Source organism: Solanum pennellii, chromosome 3 (genome assembly GCF_001406875.1).
Source record: "Solanum pennellii chromosome 3, SPENNV200".
Taxonomy (NCBI): domain Eukaryota; kingdom Viridiplantae; phylum Streptophyta; class Magnoliopsida; order Solanales; family Solanaceae; genus Solanum; species Solanum pennellii.
In genome coordinates, this window is record NC_028639.1 from 72,981,125 (window position 1) to 73,002,931 (window position 21,807).

The window sequence follows — 21,807 nt, forward strand, 5'->3', positions numbered from 1 at the left end:
TTTACATAGTTGAATTCATGGGATGAAAAGTTATTGTAGAAGTGCATACAAGATAATCACAAGCAACGAATGTGATGCTAGTCTCTGATGAAGAGGAAAGAAATATAAAAAAAATTTGGTGTACGTAAGGACATTTGTGATTTGGTTTGGATCGGTTATTGATTAAAATTAAAATTAAATCAATTTATTCAATTTTTTAAATTTCTAAAATCAAATTAAATCGAACGAAAAAAATAACCATCGATTTGATTATTGTCGGTTTGGTTCGATTGGGTTCAGTTTTTCTGGTTTATTTGGTATGAAAGTAATAATTTTTTTGAGGATGTACATATTTCGATATACACAAACACCAAGTACGTGAACAATCTACAAAAAAATTAATGTCGGTTCATTGAAGACATTAAACAATATTAGAGTTATCATTATACGAACAAAGTGTTTCATTTAATAAAAAGTGTGATTATTTTATATGATGTACAGTAGGTAAAGACTAAAATAGATTTTGTTGGACTTGAATTTAAGATTTGTTATACTTGGGCTAAAGTGTTGGACTTGAGAAAATGATAAAGTTAAAGACTGAAGTTAATTAAAATTTAACAAAATATTTTTAATTTATTTATAAATAATTACAAAATTTACATATCGAATCTATCGTTTCAATTTGATTATTTTCGTAATTTTTTTTATTAAAATCAAAATCAAATCAAATAGTATCGATTGTAAACATTTAAAAACTAAGCCCAATCAAATTAAATTAAATATCGATTTTTTTTTATCAATTTGATTCAAATTGCGATTTAATTTGATTGTTAATCATAACCATGAACAGCACTAGGTGTATATAACAAAATATACACATGTATCTAGTTAAAAGTTTTAAAAAAACTAATTTAAAATTATATGTGTGTGAAAAAAATATCATATGTAAAATTATACACATGTATCTAGTAAAAGGGAAGAATTTTGAAACTATCGTAAATTCAAGTAATTAATATTTGAATTAATGAAATTTACTGAATTTGTCTATTTTATAAATCAAATTTAAACGAATAAAATTGCACAATAATTTATCAGAAAATAGAAAAGACTAAATTCTGGAAAAAACTGACATTTGTAGTACTCTTTGGCATGCCACTCACGGTCTCGTCTCGTGGGCCTTTTGGGCTGTAAACATTTTCGATGCACATATTTTGTTGCTAGATAAAATTTGTCTTTGTTTACAAGTTATGATAGACGGGTCATACTAGTAGTACAAATTACCATACAAATTAATGAAAATTACAGTTATATTTGTTTTCGTCCTAATGAATCACATAATTATGAATATTCATTAGACAAATTTACCAAATAACTTTGTGAATTTTGTAAAACTTTTTTTTTGTTTGTTCTATGCCCTGTTGAGTCAAGCTAACAATTTCAAAAACCATTTTTGTCACCAAATAATTAATAACAGGAGATATACATAATCCTCGATTTTTAATCTCTTCTTGTCCATCTTCTGGATCTCCCTTTTCTCCAAATAATAGCACTCGGGTCTGGACAAACTTGGTATGGAATTTTTGGTGGATTAATTTCAGGGACACTGCACCACATTACATTATTAAATCAAATCATCAATGCCAGGTGGGACACATACTATATGCTTTTTTGTGGATAATTTTTTTAATGATTTTTACACAAATAAACTACCAAATATTACTAAAATCGTACATGATCACAATACAAGACTGCAAGAAAAATAGTAATTCCAATTTTCTAAAAGGATACGTACATAACATTCTTTGTATTATTAGTGGTAAGGTTGGTGCAAATTTTGTTTTAAATAATCAATAGTACAAATTTCTTGAGTGACAACTTTATATTTGTTCTGATACCCTTTATAATAATTTATATTAATGCCTCTGTGACCAAATGTACACTATACCCAAGATTTTTTTTCTCGATATTTATATTAGAATTTAATTAAATTTAAATTCGTATAGGAAAGTCCCATATTGAGTTAAAAAGCTCCGTAACAAAGGTGATTTCATACTCGGAAGACTCAACTCGAAACTTCTAATTAAGGATGAAGAAGTACTTGCCACTCAATCACAACCCTCGTCGATGTGGTGTCAAGTTGACAAGCAGACAAACTCATTTATTTCTTGTTACCTCTTTGCTCGTAATGAAAACTCTATCCTTAATTTCTATTAAATACACTTTACAGCTATACCATATTGCCTTATTTGTTTCTCATGACATCACAATAATGTAACGGCTTTATTTAATAAAATGTTCAATTCATTTGACCACTTTAAGTTAATTGTTACTATAAGCTTATTTTTATTATTAGAATACTGATTTTAAGCCTCAATTAATTTAAATTCGTGTCAGAAAATTTTACTTTAGTGGTAATGTGATTCTAACCAAAGACTATTGTATCTTCTATAGTGTGTTTACACGAGTCTGGACCATAGAATATATAATATTGGATCGAAATGCATGGAATTAGGAATACAAAAAAATATTCTTACCTCGATGCAGCAATTTCAATTTGTGACAAGTCCATGTTGGTTGAACTGTTAGGTAAAGAAATAGTCCTTTTCATTTTTGTGGTGGTGGCCAATGTTGTTGGTTGCTTGATAGCCAGTACTTTGCAATTCAAATTGCTACCTGTACTGTTATGGGCCATGGCCATCCTTGTAACAAATCAATAAATAGTACAACTAGTTCAGTTCCACTGTGCTAAAACATATTTAATGAAATTTAAATATATTTTAAATGAGATGATCACACGTTTGATCCCGAATAAAAAATTTAGCAGTTACAAATAATGGAGAGACACATTTGCAATAGGGTGTGACTGAAACGTAGCAGAGCAGAAAAGATTGGCACAAATCTCACCAAGTAAACAACAACAACAAATTTAGGAGTTCCAACAAATTCAATTAATAATTCCCAAATCCTTATCCTACTCTAAATATTATAAATCGGATAAGAACTAGCTTAACTATTTAACTACTCCCTAATATTAAATCAAGTTTAAGAGATAAGTTGAATCATCGTCTTTTTATTTTTAATCAGATATTTCAAGCATAATAAAATTTCGGATAGAATGTGGTTTCACCATTAATACTAAAAGTGGCTGTACAGAGGAGAGTTGACCAACCATGGCTGGAGGACTTTAATGGCTTTATTGCTAGCAAATTCCTATCTACAATGGAATAAATCAATTCACACAAACTCCTTTTATCATTTAATCAATTTATCCCTAAAAGACTAAACTCCATAGTATTAAGCTTTTTTTTTCTTATTAAAGAGATGCACTACTTCTAATCGAAGTTAAAAGTTTTGACTGTTTTCAATTAATTTTCTTTTGAGGTTAATATACATATATTTATTTACTCTTTTAATACAAATATAAAGTTTATGAAAAAATCATGAATCCCACCTCGTCTGCCTTAGTCAAAAATTTTGACACTCAAAAGTGTGACCTAGTTGATCAGGTTAATAATGCCGTCTTAGATTAAAATTTCATCTTAGGTGATTTTTTTCATGTTTAATCAAGTTTTGATAGTTATCGATATTAATACTGGTAGAAGGTAACAGATACCTGTAGATAAAGCTATGATCATGAAGTCCAACAACAAGAGTTGAAGCTCCAATTTGTCTAACCATTTCAGCAATTTTGCGACCATCTTGATCTCCTTCAGTGACCACAATCTCTGTCTTGGTCTGTAACAGATCAACCACCTATCTCTGTTAACATATATGTATCAGTAACATTAAAAAAAAAACAGAACATCATGGTTTAAAAAAATAGAAAAAAAACAAAAAAACAGAGTAACCTACGTTGGGAAAATCGTTGCAAAGATCTTGAAAAGAGAGAGCTAATTGAAAACCTTTGAGTCTAAGAAGCCTAAGTTTGTTAGTGCTTCTGGATCTCAAATTTGGGAAAACATGAAGAAGTGTTAGTAAATCTCCATATCTTAAGAGATTATGAAGAGCCCATTGTAGAGCTGTTTTTGATACTTGTACATCTTCTACTATTATTACTATTTTCCTCACATCCATATCAAAAAAAAAAAAAAAAGAACTTTGTTCACAGCTCTAATTTTTCTCTTTTCATATGTATTCTATAGTAACAAACCAAACAGAAACATAAGACTCTGTCTGCTTATGTTTTTATTTTAATTTTATATAGGGTCTGGAAACTGCAGGTTGTGTTTGTACGCCAAATTGGACCGCGCAAAGACTACAGGTGGATCCGCCCGTAGTAAAATGGACGAGTTGAATTGAATTTGAATTAAATAATATATTATAAGAGTTAAATTATTTTTACTAATTTTTTATTTTTCAATAATAGCTATATTTTATATATTAAATCAAATCAAAAATAAAATGACAATTAGCCACGAAATAGAAAATATCCAACTCGTTCATTTATTAAATTAATAAATTTTGATTCACATAGTTTAAGTTGGGTAAAATAAATTGTTATAACCAAATGCTTCTATGGACTTTGTGTATACCGGAAGATTTAGTGTACTAAATTGTTCCATTAATTTAAGATATTTAAAAATTGGATTATTACATTTTAGGTAAATTGAAATTTAAAAGGTTTTGATTTTGTGTGAACATTAAAAGAACATTTACTCATATAGATTTCGTGAGTAAATGACTTTTAAGATGCTCAACCGTTCAATAGTGTTTAACATTAATCAAATAACACTTGTTTTCATGTCTCAATAATAACAGAATTTTACATTTTACACGCTTTTTAAAAATAATAAGTAATTAATAAAAATACTTTATCACTATATTCATGTCAATCAACTTATAGTCTTAGATTTTGAAAAGAAATTGAGGTACAAACAATTATCATTGAAAATAATTTTTTTAAACATAATTACTATTTTTCTTTATATATTAAACAATACTCATATTATATTACTATTTAAAAAAAAAAAAAACAAGTGAAGTGACTAGAAACATCCTCAGAAAATTGTGGTTATCTGTTTTTGGTTCTTACTCCTTTGTCCTCTTTTCATCACTTTTTTCTTCTTAAGTTTGTTCTAAGTTCAACATTATTTTATTTTAAACCTAATAAGAACTTTTTTTTCTTTAAAAAAAAGGGATCAACAGTCAAAAATATATATTATATTCATAAATTGAAATAATTTTTCACAATAGAAAATAGCTAGTAAATAATACCTCCATTTATGATGGGCGAAATCTTACCTTTTTTTAAACTAAAAACAAGAAAAAATTATTTCTTAATTAGATTAAAAATTCTAATTATACATGAATTAAATAAACTAAATATTAAATCCTAAACAATTTAATTTTCTACTAAAACTTTGAATCATCCTAACATACAAAATACATAAATCATAGTTAATAACAATAATATACTGATCAGTGTAATTTTATATGTAAGGTCTGAAAAAATATATAAAAAAACCTGACTAATATGTTAGAAAGTTTTTTTTTTTTTAATATGAAGCCTTAATTCAAATAAAATATTTCAAATCAGTATTTAAAAAAAAAAAAAAGGAAGTGATATATTATTCAGTAATGTGAACACTCACTCTGAGGAGGAAGTGACTAGTGAAAGCGATATGAGATAAAAATAAAGGGTATTTTGTAACTGATCTCAGATTATATTTACCGTAACCTTTTAACTTAGAGTAGTAAAAAGATCCTCTATTCACTTTTACTCGTTCACATTTTAAAATAATTTCTTATTTTAAATATTATATCAAATTTGATTATTTTTTTACTCAAATTTGTATTCTAAAACCTAAGATAATAAAACTATATACATTATTTTTTTTTTAAAAAAAACGTACAAAATTCAAAATAAACGAATAAAAGTAAACTGAAACTGAAACTGTACTATCTTTACAAATGATTCTCACTGGCATTTGAAATTTTTTTTTTTCTTTTTAGAAAAGTTTATTGAATTTTTTTCTTTTAGGAAAAACAGCCTCGAGATCCTAAAGTACAAAAGGCATGCAACAACAAGCGGTTTGTTAGTAAATGTTGTTTGTTTTAATAATTAGCTTATTCAGACAACACTTTATTAATCAAACGTTACGTATGTTGTTTTTTTGTTATAATAATTAGCTTATTTAGACAACACTTTATTAATCAAACGTTACGTACATTGTCTAATTTGTCTCTTCTATATATTTTTGATTAGTATAATTCATTGAACTTTTTGTATCCATATGCTAGCTGGGGAAAAAAAGAGTGCTATTTGTGTCCATTCACACACCACAATAATGATATCAAAAGAATATTGGCTATATTCTTATCCACCAGGAAGAGAACAAAAAGAGCAAGGATTTAATTTATTAATTAATTAATTATAGTATATAAAGTTATAAACTCCTTTTATTTGTAGTCCTAATGGAAATTAGGCAAATTCCCTGCTATCAGGCTCTAAGTTGCCAAGTTGGAGAACATGTCAAAGAGAGATCTAAAACACTCCTGTCTGCATGAAATATTATATGTAAAAACTATGGTTTTACTATGCTGGTATCGTAAAACTTACCTCTATCTTATAAAGGTAGAATATAAAGAGTAATATTATTAAGTCTAACAAGTAATGGGATGCAGTAAATGCAAGCTCGGATTTAGACCTTGCAACAACACTTTGCAAATCTCAAATATGAGCATTTACTTTTCAAACCTGTAGCATGAAATGGCCAAATTTTACTGCTTAGCATTACTAACAAAAGCATCCATTCAACAAAGTTTATAAATTAAGTTGGAGCAAATTAAAAGCAAAGCTGTCTAACTCTTCCTCAGGAAGTTATGGTATCAGCTGATCATTTACCACTAATTACATTCTTCATAGTTACCAAGTTATAGTTTTCGACCATAAGATTAAATTGAAGCAGACACATGAAGTGTCATTTTGAGACACGCCTCCACACTTTTTTTCCAGGACCACCACGCACATTGCCATATCCTCTGCCACCAAGTGAGGGTTGAGATGTCCTAGACGAGTGTGGTCTGTTGCCATGATCCATATGGACTATTGGGATCTCTACACCAAAGGTCTGGCAACACATATGAACAAGTCTATTAATAGAATGAAAAAAATGATGAGCGTTTTATAATGACAGAAAGAGGGCATTGATTACCTCGTTGTCTATTTTCATTTGTTGAGAGAGCGTCAGTATGGATTCATGCTCTGGTAGACCATAAGAAAGATAGTCAAAGAAGTCGTCCTTATGGTAAACAGGCTGCACAACAGAGAGAAGTCAATAAATAAATAAACCAGCCTTAATTAGAAAGCTTATAAATGAAACTTGTGCAAATTTTCCACCAGCTTATGGTCATCATTGTTGCTGAAGATGGCCCAAACTTCTTTCTTGTTGAACTTTTTGTACATTCCCTCGAAATCAAAGTCCTCTACAAATCTTCTTATCACACCGGGTTTCTGAAAATGAAAACAAAACTTAAGAGAGCAAAAACTACATGGTAAATAGCGATCGAGTGTACATGTGGAAATACTTCAACTTCCTTTTTGGCTTGGCACCAAGTAAAGTGAAACAAGAGATGGAGTTTGGTACAACCCACAGGTTGGACATGAATGCATAATAAATGAACATCCCGTAAGACTCATATCAATACCTATGTAGGCTTAAATGAAAAATGCAAACAAAAGAGATAATTACCTGATCTCTTCCCCCAGCAGACTGATTTTTATCATGAGGAGATGATGTAGATCCCTGCAAGTAGAAGAATAAAGGGTATTGTTGAGCACAGAAACAAGTAGTAGTGTTTGCTTTGATACAATGTGATCCAAGGAATTAGAAAGAAACACAAACACATAACAGAACCTCCAAAGAAGAATAGACTTGGTTGTTTGCTAATCAACATTCAGCAACAGTTATGGTTTAACTGATCAATGACAAGGACCAAACTAGGTTTACTCATGAAACATAATTTTAATAAAGGGTGATATCAGCTTAACCGTTTACTATAAATGGCCAAATCATATCATGAGGAAGAACAAACAAGGGACAAAGAGTGAACATACAGTTTCAGTTGTGGGTTTCTCCAGGGTTTCTTCACTGCTATTTGATGGAAGAGGCTCCATTACCGGTGCTATAACAGTCATTTCTTCTATGTTTACCTTCTGCCTCTGTCCTGACTGTTGTGCTTGTGGCAAAGAAAATGTCACTTGTCCGCCAGATAGCAAGGAAGGATTCGTAGTTGGGCAACGGCTAGTACTATGACCCAACAACAAGGGATGTTGGTGTTCATAATAACTGGATCCACCAACTAGAGAGGTATTTACATTCTGGTGCTGTTGAACTGGGGCCTGTGAAGGCGGAGGATGAAAATAAGCAACTCCTCTTGAGGACCCAATTAGTCCTGGCCAATAATTAGGCCTAGTCCTAGAGATATTTGCAGGTGGAGGAGGGAGAAATGAGCCCCTAAAGCTTGAAGTTGATGCTGAACGGAATGATGTAACAGGCCTGAGGATGGGTCGTGCACTGCTTCTAACATTTGCACCATGAGATGTGAAGGCCATATGTGTAGGAGTGGGGTGACCAAAACGAGGCTTCCAAAGATTTTCATGCACAAGGTTAGACAAAGTATCCAGGGAGTAATCAGAAAAAAACTAATCCGTATAAGAAAAATATACCCGTATTATCGCAGGATGGCCAGGTACAACAGATGTAGTTGAAGGTAAAGGAGGAGATATAACCTGCAGATCCTGAGGCAACTCAAGGCAAAGGAAAAACAGAAAATCCAGTACGAGATCATGTTTTCGGAATGTTGATAAAATAATCGATCTACTGTTTATTTTATTAGTTGATGTTTCAACTTAACTTTTTTGCTCCTAATAAATGTGACAATTTGAACAGCTTGAGCACATCCTAAGTTGTTTGAAGACATTTCATTCATCTCAAAAAAAAAAAATCTAGTTGACAACTCACCTTTATGTTGGCTCCGCGTAAGTATATATAATTGTAGATTCGGTCCTTTCCAGGAATCTGAGGGCCATATTTTAAGCGTCCTTCCGACCCAAAGAATTTCACTGCAGCCACACCAGACATTGATTAATTATGCATCAAAAGGGCACATGATAGTTAAATTATTAATAGATGAACAAAAAATAAAATAAAATCCAGGAACTAGAAATCATCATATTACTTAACAAAATGGTGACACTTTCTTTCTTTGATTGCTTGCAGCAAAATATTTGTTTCCAGAAAAAAGTGTTTTGTTTCCAATTAATAATGGGAGAAGTTATTATACATTTGCAATATTGATGATAAGCTTCAAAAACTTAATCTAAAAATATGAACTTACTGAAAGATGAGCTTATTTGGGAATAGAATTCTAGTAAATGTTATTCATGCTGTGATCCAAAGTATGAGGAACTATTATGAAATACAAGTAAATTTCGAACATTGATCCATTCGTTATTTGAGAATGGAAGTTTGAGTTTAGGATAAATAAAGAATACTACAAACAACAACAACAACATCACAGTAAAATTTCACATGTAGGGGGTTAGAAAGGGTTGAGTGTATGCAGACCATAACCCTACCTCGCGGAGAAAAAAAATATACTAAAAACCATTATTTTAAATAATTGAAAATATCCTTACTAAGGTTTTTGCTTCCTAATTTGGTGAACTATCAAGGTGACATTGAATTTGTAAAGATTCTTAGCTAATTCAAGTGGTTTCTCTAGCAAGTTGTTTGGTGTTGTTAGGGTTTATGGTTTCCCTAACAAAGTAGTGTGAAAGAAAAGTTCTTTGTAACTTTTCACTACTTCTTTTGCTTGGTAATCTACACTTCCTTTGCCATTTTTATTTCCTGGAGGAGATACATCGCCCATCTTATAAATCAAGTGATTGATTTATGAAAACACACAGATTCAAAACAAAAAAGGAACAAAAATTAGTATCAAAGTGAGGAAAGGACTATTTTTCTGTGGTTTTGAATAAAAAGAACTGAACCAAAGAACCACAAAATCACTAAGAATCAGTACAGATAATGAATGAAGAATTATTAAAACATACTGATCCAACAACAAAAAAAAGAACAAAAGTAGTATTAGCTAGAGTTGAGAGAATGACTATTTCTGTGTGGTTTTGTACAAAAACAACTCAAAATCGATGTTGTAGAACCACAAAACCATGAAAACACGTGAAATCCGTCCAGAAAACCAATGAAAACATACCGATCCAACAAAAAGTAGTATCAAAGTGAGGAAAGGACTATTTTTGTGTGGATTAGTACAAAAAAAACTCAAAATTGATGCTTCAAAACCATGAATTCACTAAGAATCAGTCCAGATAACCAACGAAGAGTTATCAAAACACACAGATACAACAAAAAAAGAACAAAAAGTAGTATCAAAGTGAGAAAAGGGGTTTTGTGCTTAAAAAAAAGCTTCAAAACCATGAAATTACTAAAAATCAGTCCAGATAACCAATTAGGAGTTATCAAAACATACAGATACAAAAAAAAAAAAAATTAGTATCAAAATGAGTAACTGACTATTTTTGTGTGGTTCTGTACAAAAAAAACAACTCAAAATTAATGCTTCAAAATCATGAACATATAACCAATGAAGAGCTATCAAAAACATCCTGATCCAACAACCAAAAAAAAAATTAAATCAAAGACTGAAGACCATTTCTCAGTAGTTAAAAACAAGTAACAGTGAACTACTAATAATAAGCAAAGTGAGAAAAATGTATACCATACTTAAGCCCAAGTCTATGATTACTAATTTCAAATAAAATCCCTTCATATCGCATTTCAGATGTCGAAATGACAGAAATTAGAGATCCGAGCCTTAATTCGCCGGTCCTCGCCAGAGCTAGTCTCTGATGAATGCCGATAGGCGGTGCGGCCATAACTAAAGTTTGAGAGACGTGAAAAACTAAGCAATCGATACCGATCAATTTATAGAAAAAAATTTACAACTCAACTCAAGCCAATTAACAGAAGAAAAAACACAGTTTCACGTTTTATTTGAGCACTTGTCAAATGCGAGGGAAGCATTTTTAGCTTATTTTCTATTTATGTACATATTTATATTTATGTTTTTCCCTCCCCATATAATTTTCCTCTTTTTTTTATTTTTTTTATTTTTATTGTGTGCTTTCCCACGTGAGATTTTGTTTTTTTCTTTACCTTCTTTTGTTTTTTTTCATAATCACTTGTTTCAAGAAAAAAACTAGGGATTGGAGTCAAACTGCCTATTAAACTTTCAAAACATTTTTACATATATATCTTTAGTTTAAATTTTGAAAAAAAATAATCTATATTCATTTGTGTATAAAATAGTTAAGTTAATTATATAAAATGTGTTATTTATTTTTAATTAATAATATCAATTTTAAGTAGATAATATCTAAAATTTTACGACTTATTGAAATTAATGGTTGTAATTAAAAGAGAATTTTACTACCTAACAAAATAAATAAAAAAAATAAATTACATGTATCATCTATTTTATTTTACGAGTGGGCTATTATTTAAGTTAATTTTCCTTTTTTAAGCGAAAGATTGTATATCTCTAACGTGTTTTTCTGGCTTATTTATTTTTTATGTCCAGAAAATTCAGTATTAACAGCTTTGGATAAGAACATGTACTTAAAGCTCTTTGATTTGTGTGTAATTTGTTTGTTTTATATATTTAGTGGTATAAAATTATGATGACCAACTAAAAAAATTGAAAAACAAGTGCATAGTCTCTTCATTTTTTTTTTTAATAACTATATTGTTGAAGTCTGTAATTATTTCTAGACAATCATAGGATGTAATGAGGACTATATAGTGTTCAGTTGAAAATAATAATTTTGATAAGCTATAATTATGAGAGATGAACAAGTAATTGTTTTCACTTTAATTTGTTTTTTCCTAATATATGATCAAATACACTCATTTAAAAAAAAATTGTGAAAATTCAATCATTTAATGATTACTTAGATAATTTAAGTATTTTTGAGATGTATAGAGCATCACTGTCTTAGATGTTTATTCACTCAATTCTAAGTTCACAAATAATATTATTGTCGACATATTTTTCTTGATGTTTTTTAATATATAAATTAAATCTCTTTCCAACAAAATCATGTATAAAGGAATAAAAGGAAAAGATCTTAATACTGAAGTTATGATTAATACTATACTTTAAAAGTTTAATCTTTCCAAAAGAGAATTTCTTTAGGTATATTGCAACATTAGGTTTTATTAGCACTCTTCATAATAAAATTAGAGGTGACAAAATTAGCTCATGAAATTATATTCCACTCAAAAAAGTTGGATAAATCAGGTGTAGTTTTGATCATTTGTTTTTTACAGACGTCTATTTAAATTAATTTTCCTTAAAAGTAGTTGTTTCTTTATTTCTCACCTAGTGTTTTAGGCCTGCATTGGAGTCCCGACTAATTTCGAGTCACACATACTACAAGGCTCAAACCTTTGATTAAAGGTGGAGCAGTCCCACTACTATCCCACGTGTTGATTCCCTCTAAAAATACCTTTTTTAAAGTTGAATGATGCTCAAGTGAAAAAGGATGGGCCAGTAGTGTCTTTATAAACCAGTAGCATGATAGTATTAGATATTAGGGGATTTGGCTTCTGCTGTTTCTATCCACATAATCAAACTTTAGAAAAACAGACTTCTTCCACCTATTTGAAATGTTGAGAAACAATTAGAGAGGCAGAAAGGGGCTAAAATCAGTAAATTATGCAGTCTTCAGCTCAATTTCTTCAGCCTCCAGCAACCCCTCTTCCTCCTAAACAAATCCAAAGCACAACTATAAGCAAATGTATCAAATTTTCGCGTAGAGAACTTGCCATTAGCACCAGTTCATCTGTGCTTCTACTATTAGGATCCCAAGCTATTGAGCCATTGAATCTATCAAGGGCAAGAGCAGATGAACTTCCTCCCGGTAACACCGATAAAACAGAACCAGAGCAAGAGCCTTCAAGAAAAATGGAATATTGTTCAAATCAGAATGTAACAAAGAAGGCATTTCTTGAAGTATCAGTTGATGGGGAACCTATAGGAAGGATTGTTATCGGGTTATATGGTGATAGTGCCCCATTTGGGTCATCAAGGTTCAGTAATCTTGTTAGTGGAGCAGCAGGGGTAAGTTATGGAAGAAAAGATTTTGTGAGGATAATGCCAAATTATGTACAACATGGTGGATTGAGATCATATGGAGTGGATGCTGAACTTGCCAAGAATACTGGAAGAACAATGGCAATCGATAACCTCGTAGATGAATGGGAGAAACAGAGTGAAATGTGCCAGGGTACAAAGAATGTAGCAACAAGTGTTAGCCTTATTGTAAGAGACCCTTCAAAACCACCTCCAAAGATGAAGCTGGTTGCACGAGGAGGGAAGCTCGAAATCGATCAAGAAGAAGTAGGAAAAGATGTGAATGGAACAGAGTTTACAATTGCCCTTAAAGACTCACCTGAGTTAGATACATCTGCTTTAGTCATTGGGAGTGTCTTGGAGGGGATGGATGTTGTTGAGAAACTTGGCCAAGTCAAAACTGTGAAAGAGAATACAAGTTCTCCTTATTTCAGGTACTGACAATCTACCAATCACTTAGTTCAGGTGGCTAATAGTGATATTTGACTGAACAAGAACATATAAAATAGACTAACCAATTAAGAAAATCGTAGTATATACAAAACACAACCAACCAATTTTCTGGTTTTATCGACAGGGCGGCCAAGTTGATAGGAGATAAAAGAGCTGTAGTTGCAGAGAGAGGCTTCAACAGACCTTACTCAAAGGTGAAAATAACAAACTGTGGCTTGATGGAATGATCAAAGATCCTGTTGAGTGTTGAGAGATTTTTGTCCTTCCATTTCTGCTAAGAGGAAGAACTGCTCAAACAAAAGTGTACAAAATAAATTCCTCGTGAAATTTTTACCTCTCTTCAGAAAGCTTACAACAATGGTAATAATGGGGTCTTCCCCTTGTTTACTTTCTGTCTAAAAAAGCAGATTACAATCCTCTTCTAAATAACTAGTCAATGATATAAAAAGTCTCTCTGGCTCTTGTCGGAGAAATCATATGAAACAATGTCTTGCTAATTAGCCACTACAAGCAAGCAGCCTAGAACAGAGGCGCATCCTTTTAGAGTATTCTTCAAAGCACATGGTTTTAACATCCACATAAAATATAGGCAATAAGATGCAGAAACTGTCTCCACCGCGAAGGTAATCTTATCACGTGAACCATGGGGTGTACTCCATCACATGGATAAATTTGCTGAATTAACTTGGACGAACAAGCTTCCTTCGTTTAGCCTGCGGGGATGTAAAAAGCTTTTGCACTGAAGCAACAGGATCATCCACCTGCATAGGACCAAAACAAGACCATCTGGTATCAACAGATCAAAAGGAAGCTTATCCTTGCACTGTTTCAAACACCACAGACAAACCACTAACAATCGGTTTTAAGGGCCAACTCACCAGATAGAATTCCTCTAACACCACTCTAATCTAAAACATTAAATTCAAATAAACAGCTGCGCCCAAGCAAAATTTTGACAAATTAAATGAGCTATAAAATCAGCTGATAAATTGTTCTCAATTATCAGCAAACAAAAAGGGAAGTCACAACTTCAATTATCTGAATTATGCTTGGTCTAAGCATGGATTCAATCCTCTAAAGTACATAATGCAGTATTCAAATGCTTTTTTTTTTTTTTTTGGGGGGGGGGGGGGAGAGAATTACTAACATCACTATTTTAATGTAAATGATCTTGCCTCAAGTTCACAAGTTATATATCCAAGAAGCTCAAATTGTAGTTATCCAAGTCAAGGGCATGATGAAAGTGATTATTTGTAAAGGAATAGAAGGAACAGCATTCATCAATAGATCTGCCATACACTAACCTAAATGTGACAAATAAGGTTTGCTTTAATTAGCTACAGATTGTTATCTGCTTCATATTTTGCTAGCCCAATTACTACTATAATTAACTAACATGTCTTTATCCTTACTGATTTGCTACTTTATCTATTAGTACTAGTTTACTACTTCCTTACCTTAATCAAGGAAGATGGAGCATGATTGGACAAAGGAGAAGAAGATTCCTCATGACGCTCTAAAGCGGATAATGTTTGTTCCCATCCTGGTGGAGAGCCACCATTAGATGCTATCCAGGGGCAAAAATATCTGTGCAGCTTGAATGGATCAAATTCCAAAGCTTTATCTAAGGATAGAATTGGCAACTCCTTCCCTGAAAAGATAACATAGGCCGTCAGTTGCACTTATACACTCAACATAAAAAAAATGCACCTCCTTTTTCTTTTCTATTGCTAACAATATTAACACCCCCACCCCGGGCGCCAAACAGAAAAGCATTAGGGTACTGCATTTCCAGCATGCAGGCAGTTGTACCAGTTTAAACACTTAAAAAATTGAAGTATATATACGAAGAGTGTTGAGTGCTGTTCATCAGAAGATTTTCTGTATGAAAACGTGATACTTCTGTGAAATAGTAAATTGGTTGAAAAATCTCTTTCCCAAACGCATATGTCTGATATATCGGCAAAGCAGATAAAATACTGAAAGTGGCAACATGATGCAACTCAAAATGAGGTCATGGAATAAGGAAGGGGCCTGCCTAGACTTGAAGCTAGAGAAAACTGCATCAATGAGGTGTGGTCTTTGGATAGACAGCAGAATGTAGATAGGTGTTGTACTACTGATTCATGGACATAAAAGAGAATACCAAAAGGAAGATGAAGCCTAGCACTTCATATGGTCCTTTTGAAAGATGTTTAAAATAAGACGAGACTGAGCAGTCCTTGGACAGCAAAGCAGGTCTGATCTGCATTTCAACGCAAGCATACCAAACTTGGACCATTTCATGAAACTGCAACTATATTGCAAAATGAAAAAAAACTAGGTTAAACTTGCACATTTCCTGAAACTGGATCGATATTGCTAAAGTGCTAACAGACTTGGTTCACCCTCCAATTGCCACTTTAAATCCACTTCATGGAACGAATTGCAACAGTGCCAATGCTAATGGTCAAGCATGATCATAGGACACTACACAAATTGCAACAGTGCCAATGAATCGGCAAGCATGATCATAGAACACTACACAAATTGCAACAGTGCCAATGCTAATTGGCAAGCATGATCATAGAATACTATACAATTCACTAAAAACTGAATTACCTCGACTAGATGATCCAAAATCATTTCCAACCTTGTCCTTATAAGGATCCGTGACTGCTGGATCAACCTTGTTCATACTTTCTGCATTATCAGCCATTTCAGTGGTGTTACCAGAAATTTGTGCTGCAGCCTGGCTGTTTTCGAGTTGAGCTTCTGTACTCACTTCCGAAGTAGACAGTGAAGATCCTTCCTCAGTATTTTCTTCTGCAAGAAACTCTGGGTTTTTGCATACACCAGATGAGCTCTTGGTTACTAAATCATCCTTGAGCTCAGATTCAGCAATAAACCATGCTCTCAGATTCCGTCCAATGATTGGCAGAGATATTTTTGCCCTATAATTATGTGTTACTGGAGGAGGACCACCGGCAATCGTCAAGTTGAAATTTGGTGGTCTTCTATCTAACATAGTGTTAGCAGAAGTTGTAACTTGTCCTGTACATTCTCTACTCTTATCACGACCACTGTTGCCTGAGAAATGATTTTTATCACCGTGGGTGTGATTGATAAGGTCATTGTTGACCTGTGTGTATCCACTTACTCGTAGAAATTCCAAAGGCCGAGAAACCATGGAAAAATCCCATAGACCAATACAAGCCCCACAAAGCTTGCAGTCGAGAACAACAGAATTTGGATTGATTATTGCTTCTTCAGAAGCTCGATTGTCATCATCTGTCTTGCTCTCAGAAGTCTTATCAGTACATGAACCGTAGACAGTAATAGTCTCACTTTTTCTGCTCAAAATAGACTTTTCTGAGAGATTGGCATCCTTACTAGATTGATTCAGTTGATCCTTGGGGTCAACCATATATGGCAGTCTGCGGAGTTCCCAGCCACACAAGCTAATGAGCTTTTGTGCCTAAACATGATTCAATACATCACAATATCAAAAACAACAAATTGTGATTCAATATATCACATATCAAAAACCACAAATAGACAAACATAACTACTTCATCTAACAAAACCAATTAATTTTTTAAAAAATTAGCTCAAACAATATTTTAGATAAGTCTAAGCTAAGAAATTAGAATTATAGTTTGATAGGATATAGACACTGCTCACCTCCCCCCACCTGTGCTCCCAAAAGAAGAAGAAGAACGAAAAAGTCTCGTGATAATTCTAGGATTTCTCAACCCCCACCCCTTCCCCTCAAAAAGAAAAGAACCTAGGGATATGGGGTTAGCAATCAACTGGAAAATGGATAAGACAAATTTTAGTAGCATGATATGCACTTGGGCACTAACCCTTGCCATCATACTTATCAAATCAGAGAGATCAAGTCCAGAGGGGTTAGCAGCACTTTTGTACTTGTCACCATTCACCAGCAACGAAAACTACATGCTCACATTTCCTTTAATACCTGATAATATGTGAGAGAAGAAACTGAAGTGGGTGCATTTCTGGTTTCTTCTTGGGGAGTTTGCATGGATTCATCATGTTCCACAGTTAAAGATTCTCGTAAAAATTGTTCTAGCTGAGGGTTTCTCAAGAAATCAATGGCCTTGGGTGAAATCACAGGAAGAGCAGCAAGCTGCGATAGAACAGAATGCCGAATTTTATACTGATCAACAAGCACAACAGTAGCCGTAGGTGGAAAATCTGCTAGTTTTTCATCGCAGACATTGTCAATCCAAGGGCAAAGTAGCTTGTGTCCACTATCTAGCTTCAAGCTGAACACCAAGGCTGCTTTGTCAACTGATGCCCACGAATGGGAGAACCATGAAATGAGAAGCACAAATTAGTTATGAAAGGAGAATGAGGAAACAATGACCAAGTGCTTCTGTTTTAAGAAACATAGTGAGATAAACGCCACAAACATAGAAAAGATGTATAGCTTACCTTGTTGTTGTGCCCAAGATGGCGGAGTAGTGAAGAGCATTCGTGATCCACATGCTTCACAGGTAATGGTATCCATATCCACATTGATCCAACCTCTTCTAGCACAGTTAACAGCACTGATTGCCTGCCAAGGAACACAAAGACATTGTGGTAGAAGATTTACAACATGGCAGAGTGGAGACACTAGACAGTTTTCTGTACAAATAGATTAGCAGAAGGAAAAATCACACAAGGAAAGATGTAAAACCTAACCTTTACAAGAACATAAAGAAGAAATAAGAGGATAATAGGAATGTAAAAGAGATGATACCTTCTAAAGGAAGAAGAAACACTAAAAGTTCTATGATGAATCTACTAGGATAAGGATAAAAGCCTGTATAAGCTCAAATAATATACTTCTCTATTACACGAACAACTGAGGAAAAGATTATCATTCAGAGGTACAGAAAGAAAGATTGTTATCTGTTCCGTTGACGCATTACATGTTAAATAATTATCCTTCTCTATTACAAGAACCACTGAGTAAAAGAATATGGTGAAGAAGCATAAAAGAAAGTTTATTTTTTGTTCCCTTGAGGCATTACATGTTTGTTACTTTAAGGTTTGGCAATGGGGTGCGGGAAGGCTGCCATCCCCCAACCACAAGATTTTAACATAATGGATTCTGGATTTTCAGAACGATGATTTTGAAGTACTAATAACTGGGTTCTAGATTTTTAGAACAACTCAACACAAATACACAATTTGAACAAAAGTTACTCAGTCGGCTGAACCCGTAATTGGGCTTCTACCTCCTCCAGTTTCCCCGTTTATACCCCATCCACCTTACCTGCTCAAGCTGAACTGCCCTTTCCAGATGAAACTCTAAAAAGTCTTAGTCTGTATATCTCAGGGATGTAGTACTATTTAATTTAGTAAGGACATTATGTATGCAAGTAGTACAACAACAACATTGGGTAAAATGTACACACAGGAAGACTATTCCGGATAGACCCTTCGCTCAAAAAGTATTATATATGTAAGTAAATCTCAACATTTAAATTAAGAAGTTCATATCACAATCATAATAAGAAGGGGCAGTAATATATGGAACCTGTGGTTTAGCAAACCAAGTCATAGACTTAAAAGTTGACATCCTTGTAAACAAATCATCTCGGTCCCATGGTCTACAGGGCGGAGCTTCCCCTGAACCTTTCGTAGCTAATAAATTGTACTTGTTAACTGCTTTGCCAATTGATGACATATCCAGACGCTCCTTGCCTCTTGACAATTGAACTCCAGATGCACTACACCAACAAAATTAAAACCCCATAACCAATCACCGTAGCTCAAAGTTGAGAGTTATAACAACATTTATACGCCGAAAATAAAAATTGTGAAGAGAGGGAAAAGGGTACCTGGAATTGAGTTTGGATTTAGGAGGAGTTCGAAAGATCTTATCCATGGCATCCTGAAATCGCTTCTGTGATTCTTCAGCCATTTTTTCAGTGTCTAAATTTGTTCATGCCTCTGAGCTGCCGACCATTTCTTTTTCCGGTGACCAAATTAATTTTTGAAAATAAGATAACTTTACCCTTCATTTGTAGATTATTCCAATTAAACCCATCACTATTATTAATAAAAATAGATTATGGGTCCTTTAGTTTTGACATAAGTGTTGCTCTATAATATTCAGCTTTTGATAGTGATATACGATATAAAATATAATTTTTTAAAAATATTTTTTAAGTAAATAAAAACTAATTATAATTTAATAAATTTGTCCCTCTTTTACATTGAGAAAAAAATAAAGTACAATAAAAGCATGCAATGGAGAAAAATATACATAATCATCGGATAATTATTGTATTTTTTTTTTCATCACTTCTTGACTTGAATATTTTCTTTATAGTTTTAATATTGTATCTGTTTTATTCATTTCTCAATTAATTTCTTAAGATATTTTTCACCTCATAATATATATAATTATTTAATTTTATCCATTAAAATTTAACTATACAGAAAAAAAAATCACAATATATCTATTAAAATTTGAGCACAAGACCTCATAATTTATTTATTTTTACTTTAAATATTAAAGCAGTGAAAACTCATTTACCATTGGAAACTGAAACATAAATATATCTAGAGTAGTTGTATGCTTAAATAAAAATATGTGCGTGTATGTCAAACTTTTTTATATTATAGCGATTCACTAATAAATAATTCACAACACTTCGTTTCTTTAGATCAAATATATTTTTCCCTTTTTTTAGAAGAAAGAAGAACCCTATTTTGTATATTTGATTCGGATGTTTGATTCATATATATATATATATATATATATAATCAGGGTATTTAGATTAATTTTCATGTGTTAATTGATTTCACGAGATACTTATCATTGTACACCAACAACAAGTGTCAAATAACTATCTGTCCACCAAAATTAAAACAGATAGAAAGAATTATCTGAAGTTGATAGAAGATATAACTAATCTCAAAATAAAAAGTTATAAATGCATGATCATAAAATTAAACATGTGTTCTAAGACTCTAATTGGAAATAAAACACCTAATTGCTCATAATAAAAAGGTAAGAAAAGAAATACATTACCTATTCATAGATGAACTAACTAAAAAATTACTACCAAGTAAATATGAAAAGGAACTTGAGGATGTCATAATCTTTAGTATTTTGCTCATTAACCTCAAAATCTTTAAGAAAATGATGCCAACACTTGTTCCTATTTGCTGAGCCACAATTGCCTTCTCTTCTTCTTTCAAATTCTTTGCAGACTCCCTACGCAAATCACAAGTAAGACGAAAATGATAAAACGAAAAATAAATGTATATGTTTTAGAGAATATTACATGTGTCAATGTAGGAATATAAGACGTATTGATAGAGTCATTCTCTTTGGATGAGACATGCTAAGTAAGCTATCAATTACGAATCTCATAAAAAATTTGAGCTTTGTCATGTCTAGCTCTAAGTGTTCAATATGATGTACCAATTGTGTTATTTTTTTTCATTTCAGAAAACTTTGTGATCTTCAACATTCCATGAATTTTATTTTTTTGAATAATTCTCATAGACGATAATCGAATAGTTAGATATTCATTAAAATTAAAATATGTACATACCTCATCCCAAATGCTTTAATAAGGTGAATTATCGATTCTTGAACCAAGCACTATTGATCGTAGGTGCTTTAATAAGTAGTTCAATCCTGGTCTCTACGAGCTTTGAAGAATCACTTGGTGCTAAACAAGGTTAATATGTTGTACCTATGTATTTGAAAGAAGATAAATTGGGAGTAGAAATTTCAAGTCATTTAGCAAAAGATAAAGGTCAAAATTCTAAGTGATTGACTTGGATTTTGGGTACACTTTCGTGTCTGACAATCAAAATACAAAGTTTCAAGATGAGGAAAATCTGAGCATTAGTCTTCATTGAGACCTACTGGAAATCTCTCACAATCCAAGTAAAATTCCCGTAATATTGTACAAGCACGAATATCCATGTAAACTGCATTGTTGTTGCAATCAGTAGGGTAAAATAGTTTTTTTTCTTGATTTGTCAAAATAGACGAGTAATTAGGAATAACTATAAAATGAATAGTGGACAAATAAGGACTATTAATGCACCACGCGGAAAAATATGTAATTCCCCCCCACCCCCACCCCCACCCAATTTATATGATGCATGATATGAATCTCAAGAGTTGATTAGTTTTTTTTTATATTTTTAAAAATACTTTAAATTGTTAATTATTTGAAAATCGAAAGTTTAAAT

At 32.3% G+C, this 21,807-nt stretch overlaps 4 protein-coding genes across 4 annotated transcripts; 1 reads left to right on the forward strand and 3 right to left on the reverse strand.

Moving 5' to 3' along the window:
* Positions 1-1,092: 1,092 nt before the first annotated feature.
* Positions 1,093-4,157, reverse strand: LOC107013040. Its single transcript, XM_015213024.2, has 4 exons — positions 3,832-4,157; positions 3,593-3,714; positions 2,514-2,678; positions 1,093-1,582 (listed from the first exon to the last, which is right to left on the reverse strand). The coding sequence occupies exons 1-4, from the start codon at positions 4,051-4,053 to the stop codon at positions 1,477-1,479; spliced, it is 615 nt and encodes a 204-aa protein (XP_015068510.1). The 5' UTR covers positions 4,054-4,157; the 3' UTR covers positions 1,093-1,476.
* A 2,529-nt stretch (positions 4,158-6,686) lies between these two features.
* LOC107014058 (protein decapping 5-like) lies at positions 6,687-10,879 on the reverse strand. Its single transcript, XM_015213923.1, has 8 exons — positions 10,723-10,879; positions 8,943-9,043; positions 8,648-8,719; positions 8,036-8,563; positions 7,671-7,724; positions 7,319-7,432; positions 7,134-7,235; positions 6,687-7,049 (listed from the first exon to the last, which is right to left on the reverse strand). Exons 1-8 carry the CDS (start codon positions 10,877-10,879, stop codon positions 6,900-6,902), a joined length of 1,278 nt encoding a protein of 425 aa, XP_015069409.1. The 3' UTR covers positions 6,687-6,899.
* A 1,708-nt stretch (positions 10,880-12,587) lies between these two features.
* On the forward strand, positions 12,588-13,977 carry LOC107014664 (peptidyl-prolyl cis-trans isomerase CYP26-2, chloroplastic). The gene is made up of 2 exons (XM_015214672.2): positions 12,588-13,571; positions 13,715-13,977. Exons 1-2 carry the CDS (start codon positions 12,721-12,723, stop codon positions 13,815-13,817), a joined length of 954 nt encoding a protein of 317 aa, XP_015070158.1. The 5' UTR covers positions 12,588-12,720; the 3' UTR covers positions 13,818-13,977.
* Positions 13,712-19,643, reverse strand: LOC107014663. Its single transcript, XM_015214671.2, has 7 exons — positions 19,428-19,643; positions 19,124-19,316; positions 18,031-18,154; positions 17,552-17,886; positions 16,192-17,047; positions 15,048-15,241; positions 13,712-14,351 (listed from the first exon to the last, which is right to left on the reverse strand). The coding sequence occupies exons 1-7, from the start codon at positions 19,508-19,510 to the stop codon at positions 14,271-14,273; spliced, it is 1,866 nt and encodes a 621-aa protein (XP_015070157.1). The 5' UTR covers positions 19,511-19,643; the 3' UTR covers positions 13,712-14,270.
* Between the last annotated feature and the right edge of the window lie 2,164 nt (positions 19,644-21,807).

Excerpts from the sequence above, each read along its gene's own strand:
- LOC107014664 (XM_015214672.2), top strand. The coding sequence starts at position 12,721 with ATGCAGTCTTCAGCTCAATTTCTTCAGCCTCCAGCAACCCCTCTTCCT. Across the intron at positions 13,572-13,714 it reads ACAAGTTCTCCTTATTTCAG|GGCGGCCAAGTTGATAGGAG; the intron begins GTACTGACAATC and ends TTTTATCGACAG.
- LOC107014663 (XM_015214671.2), bottom strand. The coding sequence starts at position 19,510 with ATGGCTGAAGAATCACAGAAGCGATTTCAGGATGCCATGGATAAGATC. Across the intron at positions 15,242-16,191 it reads TTTTGGATCATCTAGTCGAG|GGAAGGAGTTGCCAATTCTA; the intron begins GTAATTCAGTTT and ends TTATCTTTTCAG. Across the intron at positions 14,352-15,047 it reads CTCCATCTTCCTTGATTAAG|GTGGATGATCCTGTTGCTTC; the intron begins GTAAGGAAGTAG and ends GGTCCTATGCAG.
- LOC107013040 (XM_015213024.2), bottom strand. The coding sequence starts at position 4,053 with ATGGATGTGAGGAAAATAGTAATAATAGTAGAAGATGTACAAGTATCA. Across the intron at positions 2,679-3,592 it reads GATCATAGCTTTATCTACAG|GATGGCCATGGCCCATAACA; the intron begins GTATCTGTTACC and ends ATTTGTTACAAG. Across the intron at positions 1,583-2,513 it reads ATTGAAATTGCTGCATCGAG|TGTCCCTGAAATTAATCCAC; the intron begins GTAAGAATATTT and ends AATGTGGTGCAG.
- LOC107014058 (XM_015213923.1), bottom strand. The coding sequence starts at position 10,879 with ATGGCCGCACCGCCTATCGGCATTCATCAGAGACTAGCTCTGGCGAGG. Across the intron at positions 9,044-10,722 it reads TAGACTTGGGCTTAAGTATG|TGAAATTCTTTGGGTCGGAA; the intron begins GTATACATTTTT and ends GTGTGGCTGCAG. Across the intron at positions 8,720-8,942 it reads TACGCGGAGCCAACATAAAG|GATCTGCAGGTTATATCTCC; the intron begins GTGAGTTGTCAA and ends GAGTTGCCTCAG.